At 40.4% G+C, this 15,889-nt stretch overlaps 1 protein-coding gene across 3 annotated transcripts in view; it reads right to left on the reverse strand.

Moving 5' to 3' along the window:
- LOC140737623 (methyl-CpG-binding domain protein 3-like) overlaps nt 1-15,889 on the reverse strand; it is a 131,326-nt gene that overhangs the window by 84,143 nt on the left and 31,294 nt on the right. For all 3 annotated transcript variants that reach the window (XM_073064090.1, XM_073064092.1, XM_073064091.1), the window contains exon 3: nt 507-644. In XM_073064090.1, the coding sequence (XP_072920191.1) occupies nt 507-644 (138 nt within the window). The remainder of the gene's footprint in view (nt 1-506; nt 645-15,889) is intronic.

Consider the following 15,889-nt stretch of genomic DNA (forward strand, 5'->3'; position numbering starts at 1 on the left):
TTGAGTATCTCAGAAACTGCTGATCTCCTGCGATTTTCACACATAATAGTCCCTAGAGCAGAGGTTCCCAACCTAGAGTTCATGGACCCCTCAGTAGATGGTCGGGGTTCACGGCATGAAAAAGGTTGGGAAACCCTGCTCTAGAGTTTACAGAAAATGGTGGATAAAACAAAAAAATCAGTGAGCAGCAGTTCAGTGAGTATAAATGCCTTGTAAATGACAGAGGTCAGAGGAGAATGGACAGACTGGTTCAAACTGAGAGGAAAGTGAAAATAACTCAAATAACCGTGTGTTACGGCAGTGGTGTGCAGAACACACAGCACATCGAACCTCGAAATGGGTGGGCTGCAGCAGCAGAAGGTTACACTGGGGTCCACTCCTGTACCTGATAAAGTGGCCACTGAACGTATAAACCAGATTCTGACCCAAAACATACACCTTTTTGTATTATACATACAATATATGTAATGCCCATGATTAAAATATTCAGAAGCTGTTAAACTTACTTGACGTGGCTGCTCTATTACTTTCTGCATCTCTGTTTTAACTTTGTTATTTGGATGATCTGTAACTTTAGTTACCGGCTGTTTGAAAATGGATGCAGTCTGTCTTATTGGCAGGGATGTGTTCAAATCCAACTTCCCCTGGGAATATAAAACAAGCAAACAAATAAATAAATAAGTATTATTTTATCTTCTTTAGAGATAGCATCATAACAGCCCCTTTGGTCCTATCAGCTGCCCAGTTACACCCTTGTCACCAACTAATTTATCATCCCAGGGGTTCCCAACCTTTTTTCTGCCATGGACCCTACCATAAACCGAGGGGTCCGTGGTTGGGAACTCCTATACACCTTTAGAATATGAGAAGAAACCCAAGCACGCGGAGGAATCCCACACATTCCTGGAGAAACATAGAAACTCCTTACAGACAGTGGCAGGAATGGAACCCAGGCCACCGGAACTGCAATAGTATTATTCCAACCACTATGCTACCATGCTGGCATTATTTTACAAGAGGTTCGTTCAAGAGTCTGAGGAGAATGGAATAGGAGTCTGGTGGCCCATGCTCTCAGGCTTTTGCATCTTCTGCCCGATGGGAAAGGTTACGCTGGGTCGGTGGGGTCTTTGATTATGCTGGTTGCTTTACTGAGACAGTCAGAATAAGTAATATTTTAAAGCACCACCCTTGGAGTGAATAAGCTTCTTTTTTAAAATTTGATTTAGTGACACAGCATGGTAGCAGGTCCTAATGAGCCCGCACCTCCCAGTAACACCCATGCAGCCTATTATCCTACCAACCCGTAGATCTTTGGGATGTGGGAGGAAACCGGAGCACCCGGAGGAACTACACACAGTCACGGTGAGAACGTACAAACTTCTTACAGACAGTGGTGAAATTGAACCCAGGTTGCTGGCACTGTAATGGTATTACATTAATTGTGCCAGCTCTTATAGCCACCACTTTAGGTTACCCTACCCTTTCTTCCATGGTCAACTCTCCTCTAACAGATTCCTTCTTCTCCAGCCCTTTACCTCTTCCACCTATCAACTCCCAGCTTCTCACTTCAACCCCTCTCCCCCACCCACCCAGCTGCCCCTTCATTGGGTCTAACTTGCCAGTTTGTACTCCTTCCCCTCCTTATTCTAGATTCTATCTCCTTCCTTTCCAGTCCTGATTGCACGATTTGCTTTTTTTTTGTGCGTGGGGGAGGGGAAATTTGATGTTTTACTTTGAATGGGTTTCCATGGTTTACTTTCTTTGTTTCCTGGCTGTCTGTGGAAAGTCAAGTCTCAGGGTTATATACCACATATATACTTCAATAACAAATGTACTTGAATCTTTTGCATCTTTGAATTTCAGATATAGTTTGAGAAAAAGCACACCTCAGGTCTTCGATTTAAGTAAGGGTAACTTATGAGATGTCTAGAGTGGACAGACTGGGAAAATACTCTGAAGAAAGATCAGCAGATGAGTGGTGGCTGATATTTAAATAGATATCTTATAATACTCAGCAAATAATCATCTCAATTAAAAAGGACACAATGAGAAAGATATTCAATTACATCAGTCAAGGAAAATGTTAAATCATAAATTATATCATACCTTAGTAAAAGTTAATGTTAAATAAGACTACTAAGAATTTTTAAGGAAATAGCAGTGGGAGTCTAAAAAGCAACAGGTTATAAAGAATATAGTTCAGGGCAGCAGAGTACAGGCCCTTCAGCCTACAATTTTGTGCTAAAAGTATAAACAATTTTAAGATTAATCCAACCCTCCCTTCCCACATAGCTCTCCTTTTTTCTATCATTCATGTGCCTAAGAGTCTCTTAAATATCGCTAATGTATTTGCCTCTAGTACCACTCCTGGCAACTTGTTCCACACACCCACCACTCTTTGTGTAAAAAAAAAACTTACCTCTAACACTCCCCCCTCCAATATACTTTCCACCAAACATATTAAAATTATGCCCCCTAGTATTAGCCATGGGAAAAATGTTTGTCTGCCTATTTGATCCACGCCTCATCTCTATCAAGACATCTCTCATCCTCCTTCACTCTGAGAAAAGCCCCAGTTCACTCAACCTATTTTAATAAAATATGCTCTCTAATCCAGGCAGCATCCTGGTAAATCTCCTCTGCATCCTCTCTCAAGCTTCCACATTCTGAGGCAACCAGACAGAACAGTAGGGAGGCAATTCATTATGAGAGGCGCTAGAGCTTCCAAGGATATTTAAGAGGCAGCAAAGGTCCTTACAGGGTGAGACTCGACTATCAATAGAAGTAAACTAGGAGCTGGCAATTACTTTAAATCAATACTTTACATCAATTCCATGATAGAAGATATTGGAAGTCTCTAAAGCTGAGCAGATGGGCTTGTTTCAAGCAGCGAAGAGCTTGCAACATTACATTTTACAAGGAACAAAGTGTTTGAATACCAACTTAAGAGAGTTTTACAGAAGTGGCTTAAGACAGCAGAATAATTGGTTTAAGGTTTTGTAGATTGGTCTCTGTATTCAGGTTATGAAACGTTTCTGGTTGCTATTTTGTGTGATTTTGATCTGGGTGGTCTGCAGATAATGGACAATACCACGCTAGATTGAATTGATCTGACCTGAACTGAGTATGTCTGGTCTCTTTCGATGACTTTGTGGGTTGGTGTTTTACACTTGTTTTTTTTTGTTGTTTGCTTGATTTGTTGTTTTAACGCGGAGGGTTGATGTTTCTCTTTGAACTGTGGGAAGATGAATCTCAGGGTTGTATACTGCATAAATACTTTGATAAGAAATGCACTTTGAATTTGACACCTACTGAATTTTGGGAGGGCACTAGAAGCAGCACCTAGTGTAGCAGTTAGAGCAACACCTTACAGCACAAGCCGTAAGATCAGAGTTCAATTCCCACCAAGGAGTTTGTATATTCTCCTCCATCATCACATGGGTTTCCTTCTACATCCCAAAGATGTCTGGATTAAGGTTATAGTAAATTGTGGCTCTGCTATGCTTGCACCAGACACTTGCAGATTGACCAGTATAATCCTCACTGATCTAATTCGACGCAAACAATGCAGATATTTATGTGTTCTGATGATCAAATAAAGATAAATCTTTAAATCTTTAAAGATTTGATTACTATTCAAAGTAGGAAGGACGACAAGTAGGAAATTAAAAGCCAGTTAGTTGCACATCTGCTTTTGGGAAGTTAACATGGTTTTATAGTCAGAGTCATAGAAAAGTGGAGCACAGAATCTTTAGTCCATTTAGTCCATGCCGAATCATTTGAACTGCCAAGTCCCATGAAAGATAAAGGCAGTTTTGCTAGAATTTTTTAGGATGCAACTAAATGAAACAATAGAGAGGACCTGTAAATGAGATATATTTGGATTTCCAGAAGACATTTTTTAAGGTGCATTTAAAATGTTAGTGCACAAAATAAATGCTCATGATATTGGAAGACATGTGTTATTATGGAATACCATCTATAAATTTGCTGACAATACAACCATTGTTAGTAGAATCTCAGGTGATGATGAGAGGGCGTACACGAGTGAAATATGCCAACTTGTGCAGTGGCACTGCAGCAACAACCTGGCATTCAACATCAGTAAGACGGAAGAGTTGATTGTGGACTTCAGGAAGGGTAAGGTGAAGGAACACGTACCAATCCTCAGAGGGATCAGAAATGGAGAGAGTGAGCAGCTTTAAGTTCCTGGGTGTCAAGATCTCTGAGGATCTAACCTGGTCCCAACATATCAATGTAGTTAAAAAGAAGGCAAGACAGCAGCTATACTTTATCAGAAGTTTGAAGAGATTTGGCATGTCAACACATATACACTCAAAAACATCTATAGTCGTACTGCGGAGAGCATTCTGACAGGCTGCATCACTGTCTGGTAGGGAGGGGCTACTGCACAGGACCAAAATAAGCTGCAGAAGGATGTAAATCTAGTCAGCTCCATCTTGGGTACTAGCCTACAAAGTACCCAGGACATCTTTAGGGAGCAGTGTCTCAGAAAGGCAGCATCCATTATTAAGGACCTCCAGCACCCAGGACATGCTCTTTTCTCACTGTTACCATCAGATAGGAGGTACAGAAGCCTGAAGGCACACACTCAGCGATTCAGGAACAGCTTCTTCCCCTCTGCCATCCAATTCCCAAATGGACATTGAATCTTTGGACACTACCTCACTTTAAAAAAAAACATACAGTATTTCTGTTCTGCTCGATTTTTAAAAATCAATTCAATATACATAATTGATTTACTTATTATTTTTTTCTCTGCTGGATTATGTATTACATTGAACTGCTGCTGCTGAGTTATCAAATTTCACGCCACATGCCAGTGACAATAAACCTGATTCTGATTCTTTGCTTGCATCTTCAGAAACAGCGCTATTTCTATCCCTGATATCTCTTTTTTTTCCCTTTTCAAGGTTCTTTTGAAGACCCTGACCTGGAGTTACACTTTGACTTCGATTCTCTGCGGGAATGGGACCCACTCTCATGGCCTCACGACCGGCCGCTTTTTGATATCCCAATGACGCGGCCTGGAAGGCAAACGCGCCTTCAGGGTGCCGGATTTCCATGGCTCTGGAGAAGGGCTGATTCAAGGCGGGTGCTCCTGACAGAGGCATCGTGGGAGAACATGGAACATCAGAAGCAGCGAGTTAGCTGCCGTGGGCTGTGTCTAGAGATCTAAGCCTTTATGGGGCCAACTCTCTGGGCACAGAGCTGGGAAAAAGCGACACAACAGACTTTTAACATCATAAATCAGTGAGATGAACTTGCAGCACAGTTGCAGATTGGCAGGTATGATATTGTATGCATCACTGAATCATGGCTGAAAGATCATAGCTGGGAGCTCAATGTCCAAGAATACAGATTGTATCGAAAGGATAGGGTGGAAAGCAGAGGGGGCAGCGTTGCTCTGTTGGTAATAAATGAAAACAAATCATTAGAAAGAGGAGGTCAGAAAGTGTTGAATCTTTGTGGATAGAACTAACGAACTGCAAGAATAAGAAGATCCTAATGGGAATTTTATACAGACCCCTAAACAGCAGCAAGGATGTGGTCTACAAGTTACAAAGGAGATTAAAAAAATTGCATGCCATAATGGCCATGTTAGAATAGTCATAGGGGACTTCAATATGCAGGTAGATTGGGAAAATCAGGTAGGTGCTGGATTACAGGAGGGGGAAATTTCTAGCGTGCTTATAATATGGCTTTTTAGAGCAGCTCGTGGTTAAGCCCACTAGAGGATCAACTGGGAGTTGTGCAATGAATCAGAATTGATTAGAGAGCTTAAGGTAAAAGACCCCTTAGGGGAAAGTGATCGTAATATGATCAAATTCACCCTGAAATTTGAGAAGGAGAAGCTAAAGTCAGGTGTATCAGTATTACAGTGGAGAAAGTAAATTACAGAGGCATGAGAGAGGAGTTGGCCAGAATTGATTGGAAAAGAACACTGGCAGGCATGATGACAGAGCAGCAATGGCTGGAATTTCTGGAAGCAATTCAGAGGCATAGGATAAATAATCCCAAAGAGGAAGTAGAATTCTAAAGGAAAGATAACACAACCATGGCTAACGAGAGAAGTCAAGGCCAACACAAAAGCCAAAGAGAGCCAAAAAGCCATATTAGAGCAAAAATTAGTGGGAAGATAAGAGGATTAGGAAACTTTTAAAACCTAATAGAAGGCAACTAAAAAAATCAATAAGGTGGTAAAGATGGAATAGGAAAGTAAGCTGGTCAATAGTAAAGAGGATACCAAAAGTTTCTTCAGATACATAGAGTGTAAAACAGAGGCGAGAGTAGATATCAGACCACTGCAAAATGATGCTGGACAGGTATTAATGGGGGACAATGAAAAAGTGGATGAATGGAATAAGTATTTTGCATTGGTCTTCACTATGGAAGACACTAGCAGTACAGTGGCATAACTAGAGAGAAGGTTCTTCAGAAACTGGAAGGTCTAAAGTCACCTGGACCAGGTGGTATACACCCCAGAGTTCTGAAAGAGGTGGCTGAGGAGATTGTGGATGCATTAGTAATGATCTTTCAAGAACCACTAGATCCTGGAATGGTTCTGGAATACAGGAAAATTGAAAATGTCACTCCACTCTTCAAGAGTGGAGAGAGACAGAAGAAAGAAACTATAGACCAGTTAGTCTGACCTCAGTGGTTGGGAATATGATGAAGTTGTTTAATTAAGGAAGAGGTCTCGAAGGCACATGATAAGATAGGCCATAGTCATCATGGTTTCCTCAAGGGAAAATGTTGCCTGACAAATCTGTTGGAATTCTTTGAAGAAATAACAAGCAGGATAAACAAAGGAAAATTGGTTGATATTGTGTATTTGGATTTTCAAAAGGCCTTTAACAAGGTGCCACACGAGGCTACTTAACAAGCTACAAGCCCATGGTATTACAGGAAAGATTCTAGCATGGATAAAGTAGTGACTGATTGGCAGGAAGCAAAGAGTAGAAATAAAGGGAACCATTTCTGTCTAGCTGCCAGTCACTGGTGGTGTTCCACAAGAGTCCGTGTTGGGACCGATCCTTTTTACATTATATGTCAATGATTTGGATGATGGGATTGATGACTTTGTTACAACATTTGCAGACCATATGAAGATAGGTGGAGGGGCAGGTAGTTTTGAGGAATTGGAGGGGCTGGAGAAGTTCTTAGGCAAATTAGGAGAATGGGTAAAGAAATGGCAGATGAAATACAGAGTCAAGAAGTGCACGGTCATGCACTTTGATAGACAAAATGAAAGGGTTAACTGTTCAAAATGAAGAGAAAATACAAAAAACCAGGTGCAAACGGATTTGGGAGTCCTTGTGCAGGATTCCCTAAAGATTAATTTGCATGTTGAGTCTGGGGTGAGGAAAGCAAATGCAAGAAGACTAGAACGTAAAAGCAAGGATACAATGTTGAGACTGTATAAAGCACTGGCGAAGCCTCTTGGAGTATTGCAAACAGTTTTAGACCCCTTATCTTAGAAAGGATGTGCTGAAACTGGAGAGGGTTCAAAGCAGGTTCACGAAAATGATTCCAGGATTGAACAGCTTGTTACATGAACAGCGTTTGATGGCTCTGGACATGTATTCACAGGAATTCAGAAGAATGAGGGGGTAACCTCATTAAAACATATCAAATGGTGAAAGGCCTTGATAGAGTGGACATGGAGAAGACATTTCCTATGATGGAAGAGTCTAAGGCCAGAGGAGACAACCTCAGAATAGAGGGGCATCCTTTTAGAAGAAAGATGAGGAGGAATTTCCTTAACCAGAGAGTGGTGAATCTGTGGAATTCTTTGCCAAAGGCAGCTGTGGAGGGCAAGGCCTTACATATATTTAAGGCAGAGGTTGATAGATTCTTGATTGGTTAGGACATGAGGGGATACGGGAGAAGGCACAAGATCGGGGCTGACAGAAAAATTGGATCTACTACGGTGAAACTGCAGAGCAGACTCGATGGACCAAATGGCCTAGTCTGCTCTCATATTTTATTTTCCTACGTTCTTATACCAAGGAGGGATCACATTTAACATTATTCTTACAGCAGTCAAGTTGCACTACTATTTTCAAAACGTATAACTTCCCCAGACCATCATTGCAATCACTGAATCTCCTAACATTAATATTCTGGGAACTGTCAGTAGCCAGAGGCTTCATTGGATACATGACATATTTGTGAGAGTATAGGCGGAATCTTGAAACTTGACAATTATCTCTTGTGATTTGCTGCTCCACTGCAGACTCTTCATGGTATGCCTATCCTGAAACAATTTAAACCTTCTCTTTGAAAGGAGTTCAGTGAAACCCTCTCCTCCCTCTTCCAAACTTATTTTTCCAGTTTTTCCCCTTTCCGTTATAGTCTTCATGAAGAGTCTTGGTCCAAAACATTGGCTGTTTATTCCTCTCTCTGGATACTGCCTAACCTGCTGAGTTCCTCCAACATATTGTGTGTATTGCTCTGTATTTTCAGCATCTGCAGAATCTCTCAAACAAGATCAAGCTGCGGAATCTCATGTTTATGAATAACCTTCTCCTATTGATTCCTCAGAAAAGTACTGGAGCTCTACAAGTTACTAATATAGAGCATGATAGTAAAACCTATTTGCATACAGGAGTGAGATAGATTGGGTAGTTGAGCAGTGTCACAATAACAAAATTGCACTCAACCTGAAGACAAAGGAAGAAATCAGCCATCTCTAAGGAGTCAGCAGTGGAAAAGGGGAGCTCTATCCTGGGCCCCACACATTTATGTAATCATAAAGGAAACACACAGTGGCTCCACTTCATTACAGGTTTGAGGAGATCTGATAGGTAGCTCACTAATGACTTTTGCAAATCTGTACTGATGTACCTAGAGAGCATTCTGACTGTTTGCATACACAGCCTCCAATACACAGGATTGCAAAAGGCTACAGAGGGTTGTAGACTCAGCCAACTCCAGCAGGTGCACAACCCTCCCCAACACAGAATATTTCTGTCCTTCGTTAAGGACACTCATCATCCAGAACGTGCCCTCTTCTCACTGCTACCATCAGGGAGGAGGAACAGGAGTCTGAAGACACACACTCAACGTTTTATTATCAGCTTCTTTCCCTTTGCCATCAGACTGCTAAACAGTCCATGAATACCACCTCATTATTCCTTGATTCTGCACTACTTTTTTTCCAATTTATCACAATTTTATTGCATTGTCTGCTGCTGCAAAACAACACATTTCACGTCATAAAGAAACAGTGATAATAAACAGATTCTGATTTAAACAGACGTTAAACAGCTGAGGTCCTTCTCACTCACCATAGCAGACATAATGGACAATCTCACCTGATCCCTCAACACCACCTCGTTGGTCAAGAAAGCACAGCAGCGTCTCCACTTCCTGAGATTGAAGCGACTGCTCCCCTCCCCCCATCAACAGTGCCCTGACCAGCTATATCACCATCTGGTATGGAACTGCAAGGAATCTGAACATGTGTCCCTACAAAGGATTGCAAGGACTGTTGAAAGGATCATTGTTGAGAGCATCATCACCCATTAGTGATACTTATCAGCAGTGCTTTGTACACAGGACCCTTAACATTGTTAATTATCCCTTGCACCCAACAATCTCACTGACCAGCTCCCCACCCCCTACAATCAGGCAGGAGGTACCGTAGCATTAGGACAAGGACTGTTAGGATGGAAAACAGCTTCTTCCCCCAGGCCATGAGACTACTGAACTGCCTACCACCAACCAAGTGTCATCACGTCTGAAGCACCAGTGGCATTATACTGTTTACTTTTTATCTTGAGTCATAAATGCACCTTATTATTTGGTAAGTTACTAGTAGTAATATTAATTTATGCCTTATATGTGTGAGTTATCTGTATTGTATTGTGCACCTTGGTCCAGAGGAACGTTGTTTGGTTTGGTGGTGTACATGTGTACAGTTGAAAGACAATAAACTGAACTTGAACTTGAGTCATTTAAAAAGTTGGAGTCAAACAATACAAAAGTGAAATTACTGATTCAATAATACAATCAACATCATTTAGCCTACAAAAGACCAAGTAAATCATTGGTGTAGAAATCAGAATGTAACAAGTTTTTGGGGGCCAATGTGCAGAAGGGATGACCAAGGGATGGTAAGAGGGGTGAAGCAGCCTCCGATTGAAACACCATCCATCTGGCTCCAACACTATGGAAACTTTGAATTATTAAAATTCCTGGGTGTGGAGTACTTGACAAGGATGCATGCCGGCAAAATCAGACACGATCCACAACCCCCCATCTGCTTTCAGTCTTCTAGATTATTAGAGCTGTAATTAGTTCTGTGTAGAAACACTCAGAAAATATTTGACAGAGTGGTTAAGATTCAAGATTGTTTAATGTCATTTCCAGTACACAAGTGTAAAGGAGAATGAAATAATTGTTACTCCGTATCCAATGCAGCACAAAAAAAACACACAAAAGATAAGGAAAACAATAATAATATTTTAAAAAGTGATGATGACTATACAATAGGTGACTGACAGGAAATAATAAAGTAGTGGTGGAGTTAGTTGGCAGAGGTGTTGATCAGTCTTACTACTTGGGAAAAGTAACTGTTTTTGAGTCTGGTGGTCCTAGCGTGGATGTTACACTGCCTCCTCCCTGAGGGGAGTGGGGCAAACAGTCCATGAGCAGGGTGAGTAGGATCCCTCATGATGTTACTGACCCTTTTCCAGCACTTTTCTGTATATCCTCTCCTTGATGGCGGGTAGGCTGGTGCTAGCGAATACGTAGGACGTGTTGCTCTTCATTAGTCATAGGATTGACTTCTCTGGTTAGACCACACTTGGAGTATTGTGTTCAGTTCTGATTACCTCATTATAGGGGAGGCATTTATGTTTTGTAACTTCAAAACATTAACATAATTCAAAGGAAGACACAAAAGTCTAAAATGTGAGTCTAACTTTGTGTTTACTGTAGGCTAAAATGAGTAAGAATACTTAATCAACTATATAAAAGATTACTCAAATATTATAGAAATATTAAATACACAACACTCCTCCTCACTTTGTTATAAACTCCAATGCAATATAGAAAGCATCTTAACTATACATACAGCATACTATTCAATACAACTACTATACACAGCATAGCAAATTTAAAATTGTCCCATTCAGTCCTAAAGATTTACTTGCTGTGGAGGACTTCTTACACTTGTGGGATAACGGTAAGACTTGTGGCTGTGAAAATCTCAGGTTCTGGTGCCTCCTCCAGGGTGATTGTAGAAGTTGACTCAGAGACTGCAGGTAGTGGTTTTAAGACCATAATATACAGCAACAGAATGAGGCCATTTGGCCCAACATCTACTCTGCCATTTCATCATGGCTGATCCATTTTGCTCTCAGCCCCAGTCTCCTGCCTTTTCTCCATAACTCTGACTAATCAAGAATCTATCAACCTCTGCCTTAAATATACCCAATGACCTGGCCTCTACAGCTGCCTGCAGCAACAAACTCCACAGATTCACCACTCTCTGGCTAAATAAATTCCTCCACATCTCTGTTCAAAATGGACATTCCCCTATTCTGTGGCTCGGTCTTCTGGTGTTATCGACTCCTCCACTATAGGAGACATCCTCTCCACATCCACTGAATCAAGGCTTTTCAACACCTGATAGGTTTCTAATAGTGGTAGCCACCTTTCTTGTCCTTTTCGCAGTGTTTCTCTCTGGATCAACTGTGACTCTTGCTTCTCCCTGGCCCTAGCATCTCCCTCTCTCTCCTTTTCATTCTCAGATTCCTTCTCTCTTTCACACCCTTCTCTTTCTCATTAACATTCTTTCGCTATCTGTCTTCCCTCCTTTTCAACTTATCTTTCTATTTCTCAGCTTCTTCTTTCTAAAATATGCATCTTGATTTTAGGAAGGTCTATTAAGTTCACTGGCATATTCTCTTATTAATCCTTCTATTGCTCCCTTTACGAACTCATCACTCCTCTTGGTTTCCTCATCCACAGCATCATATGACAAATCCTCTTCTTCTGTATCCCTGTCGACTTTTCTTTTTGGCCGTCAGTCTTTGCATCCACTTTTACAAGCAGCTTTTTGTATCCCACTTGAAGTTCATGCAATAACCTTAATGCACGCACAACAGATTCTGGTTCTTTATACTCATAAAAGCTGAATGCTTGCAACTTTCCTGAAGCTCCTTGAACTCGCTTCCAGCTTAAAATCAAGCCACACTTCGCAAGCAACTGCCCAATTAACATATTAGATGCTTTCTCAGATGCATTGCCAACAAAAACTGTTGTAGTCGGACCACTGCTTTCTTCACTATCATGATTCCTCTGAGCAGCATGGTCATTTCTTGGTTCAATATTCTTTCCAAGACGAGGCAGAGGTTGGCACCAACCCCCACTTGCCCTCTGTTGGGCAACAGTTCATGTTGTACAGCATGGAAACAGTTTTGGTATGATCAAATACCTTTCAAAATTCACTTTCAGTTGACTTCATTGCAGAGGATGTGGCAAGCAAACTGTGGATGGATCTCCATTCAAGTAGTTGTCTCAACCCCACAATGCTGACCTTCCTGTTTTTACTACATACAAGCTTAATATGGCTTGCTGGTTGTAGTATTTCACTGTCATGAATGCCATTCCCACAGGAATAATCTTTTCTCCAGTACAAGTCCTTAGCCGGATATCTACAGACTTCAGTTCAGTATCTTTGAAATGCTGCTTAAACTCACTTTGTGGAATGATTTAAACAGCTGAACTTGTGTCCAATTCCATTTTAATTAGTATGTCATTCACTTCTGATGTAAGCCAGATTGCTTGTTTATTGTTAGATTTCACAGTGTAAATCTGAAGGATACCCAGTCCTGTTTCACATCATATTTTTCATCAACAGATTAGTGCTCTTTTTGAAACCAGCTTGATTTTTAAAAATCTTTTTCTCTTCCCTGTGCAGCCAATTTACTTTCAACTGTCTGACATACTCTTTGTATGTGTCCTATTTTAGCATTTTAAATTCTGCATATGTTTGGTGTATATGAGCCCCTGCCACAAAGGTAACAAATGATTGGTCCGCAAGCTGTAAAAAAATTAAGAGGGAAATTTGATTGCAATACTAGTTAAGGTCTTATTGAAGGGAGAGAAATGGATCCTCATGACAGATCTGCAAGAAGCACAAATTGATCGTCTATCTTCAATGTTTGAAGCAAAAGGAGAAATAACAGTGGCAGATCATACTCTGCTTCCAAGATGATCTGCGTTGTAATATGACACTGTAACAAAGCAACATGATATGGTAATTTGATTCCTAAGCCAGGTGTGTACTTCAGCAGTCAAAGGCACCGTTGATGATTAGCCATGTATAATGCAGAACAGAAATTCTCCTTGTGCCGTTCCTCATTGGTCCTCAAAGAGATTATACACAGAACAATAAATCTGAGGACAGTGAGTCAATAACCCACCACTGCAGAGGTCTCATTGACATCATTATTGTTTACTGCTTATTGTGCCATTAAGTGTTTAATGTTTACCTGTGCTGCACAGCTCCTGCACTTTAGAAAGTATGTACATTGACTATTTAGTTACTTATTGCGATACAGTGCAGAACAGGCCCTTCCGGCCCTTCAAACTGTACCACCCAGCAATCCCCCGATTTAATCCTAGCCTAATCGTGGGACAATTTACAATGACCAATTAACCTACCAACTGGTACGTTTATGGACTGTGGGAGGAAATCAGAGCAGCCAGAGGAAACCCACATGGTCACAGGGAGAACATACAAACTCCTTACAGGCAGTAACGGGAATACTTGTGGTAATATTTTGTTTTATGTCATTTGTGTGATATGTGCTTTGTAGGAGCACCATGGTCTGAAAGATTTATTATGTTAGACACTGGTCTTGGAGAGAACGGGAATTCGCAGTTACAACCAAAAGAAATCCCAAGAGGAAAATATGAACATTTTACTCCACTACACTTGTCCAGACATATCCTAAATACTAGGTGTTGTAATTATTGAATGCAAAAATGGATTTTAAAGTATAAAAGAGGGCAAAAAGAGGTTGGATAAATACAGCTTACATTGCAGGAGTACGGCATAGTTATAGGATAGCTAATGACAATAGAAACTAATTATCAAAATAAACAGGAAAACCAAGTGGACGTCAATACTGTTTAAAAGTTTAATTATTATCAATATCTACTATATAAAAAAAAAGCAGTTTCTTGCTCCTGGGGGTCAACATCTCTTAAGATTCATCCTGGGCCTAACATATTGATCCAATTACGAAGAGGCTGCAACAGCAGCTATATTACGGTTTAACGAGGTTTGGTATGTCACCAAAGACTAGCAGATTTCTACAGATGTACAGTCAGCCCTCCGTATCCGCGAGTTCCACCAACCGCGAATCGAGAAAACCCGGAAGTGCTCTTCCAGCACTCGTTGCGCGAGCATTATTCGCCTCACATCTCGTTCGTTCACTACTTTGTTCCTGTGAAAAAAGGGCTCCTAAAAAGTAATTATGTGGTAAAAGCAATTCCTTAAAGGCTACGAGGAAGTGTAAAGTGCTATCCCTCGCCGAGAAAGTAGAAATATTAGATCTTTTGAAAATTGGCATGTTGCTTTCCAAAGTGGGCCATAAGGTCGTTAAGAACAAATCAAGCATTCGCACAATAGAGCAAAAAAAACTGCAATTCGTGTAAGTGTTAGTGCTGCCCCTACAACGGCAAAAATGGTCTCTCTGGTTCATGATAAAGTGCTTGTGAAGACTGAGAAAGCATTAAGTGTGTGGCCAGAGGACATGTCACAGAAGCATATCCCTGTCGATGGACAAATTATACGTGAAAGAGCTCTTAGTCTCTATGAGCACTACTGTGACAGGGTTGATGAGAGCGAGAGAAAAGAGCTTAAGGCTAGTAAGGGATGGCTGACTAGCTATGTAAAGCGCTACAGCCTCAAGAACGTAAAGATCACAGGAGAATCGGCGTCTCGTTCATTCGCCGCTTGTGTTGTGAGCAAGAGGAACATGTACAGTTTTTTTTCTTGTCAATATTCCCTAAAAAATTACAGTAAACAACTATTTACATAGCATTTCCATTGTATTAAGTATTACATACCAGGTGGTCCCCATTATCTTTGTCATTGGTTGGTCGAATTAATGCTATTAAGATGATAGTGTTACCCAAAATTTTATATTTATTCCAAGCACTACCAATTTTTATTCCTAAATCTTTTTTTGATATTATTGACTCTAAAATATCTTCGTTATCTGTGGCAGAATAAAAATCCTAGACTAAGCAAAAAATATTTACAGAAGCCTAAGAAGGAGGGTGGCTTGGCTTTGCCAAATTTGAGATTTTACTATTGGGCAATTAATATTCGATATTTAATATTTTGGACACAAGGATCGATTATAGCATCTTGCCCACAATGGGTAAATTTGGAATGTGGTACAAGACTTTTCATTGTTTTCAATTTTAGGATCTTCGCTTCCTTTTTCTTTATCTAAATTGAATAAACAAATAACTAATCCCATAGTTAAACATACATTGCGAATATGGTTTCAATTTCGTAAATTTTTTGGCTTGAATAAGTTTATCTTATCAAGCCCTATTATATCTAACTTTTTCTTTCGACCCTCTTTTATGGATCAAGCCTTTGTATTATGGAAAACAAAAGGTATAACATGTTTTCGGGATCTATTTTTAGATAATAGTTTTATGTCCTTTGAACAGCTATCTAATAAATATAATTTACCTAAAACTCATTTTTTTAGATATTTGCAAGTTAGAAATTTCTTGAATAATATGTTACGGTCTTTTCCAAAATTGTCCAATGGACATTACGGAAATTTTTTTAGCTCTGAATCCTTGCCAGAAGGGTTTAGTAGCC

This window comes from Hemitrygon akajei, chromosome 13 (assembly GCF_048418815.1).
Source record: "Hemitrygon akajei chromosome 13, sHemAka1.3, whole genome shotgun sequence".
In the NCBI taxonomy this organism is placed as follows: Eukaryota; Metazoa; Chordata; class Chondrichthyes; order Myliobatiformes; family Dasyatidae; genus Hemitrygon; species Hemitrygon akajei.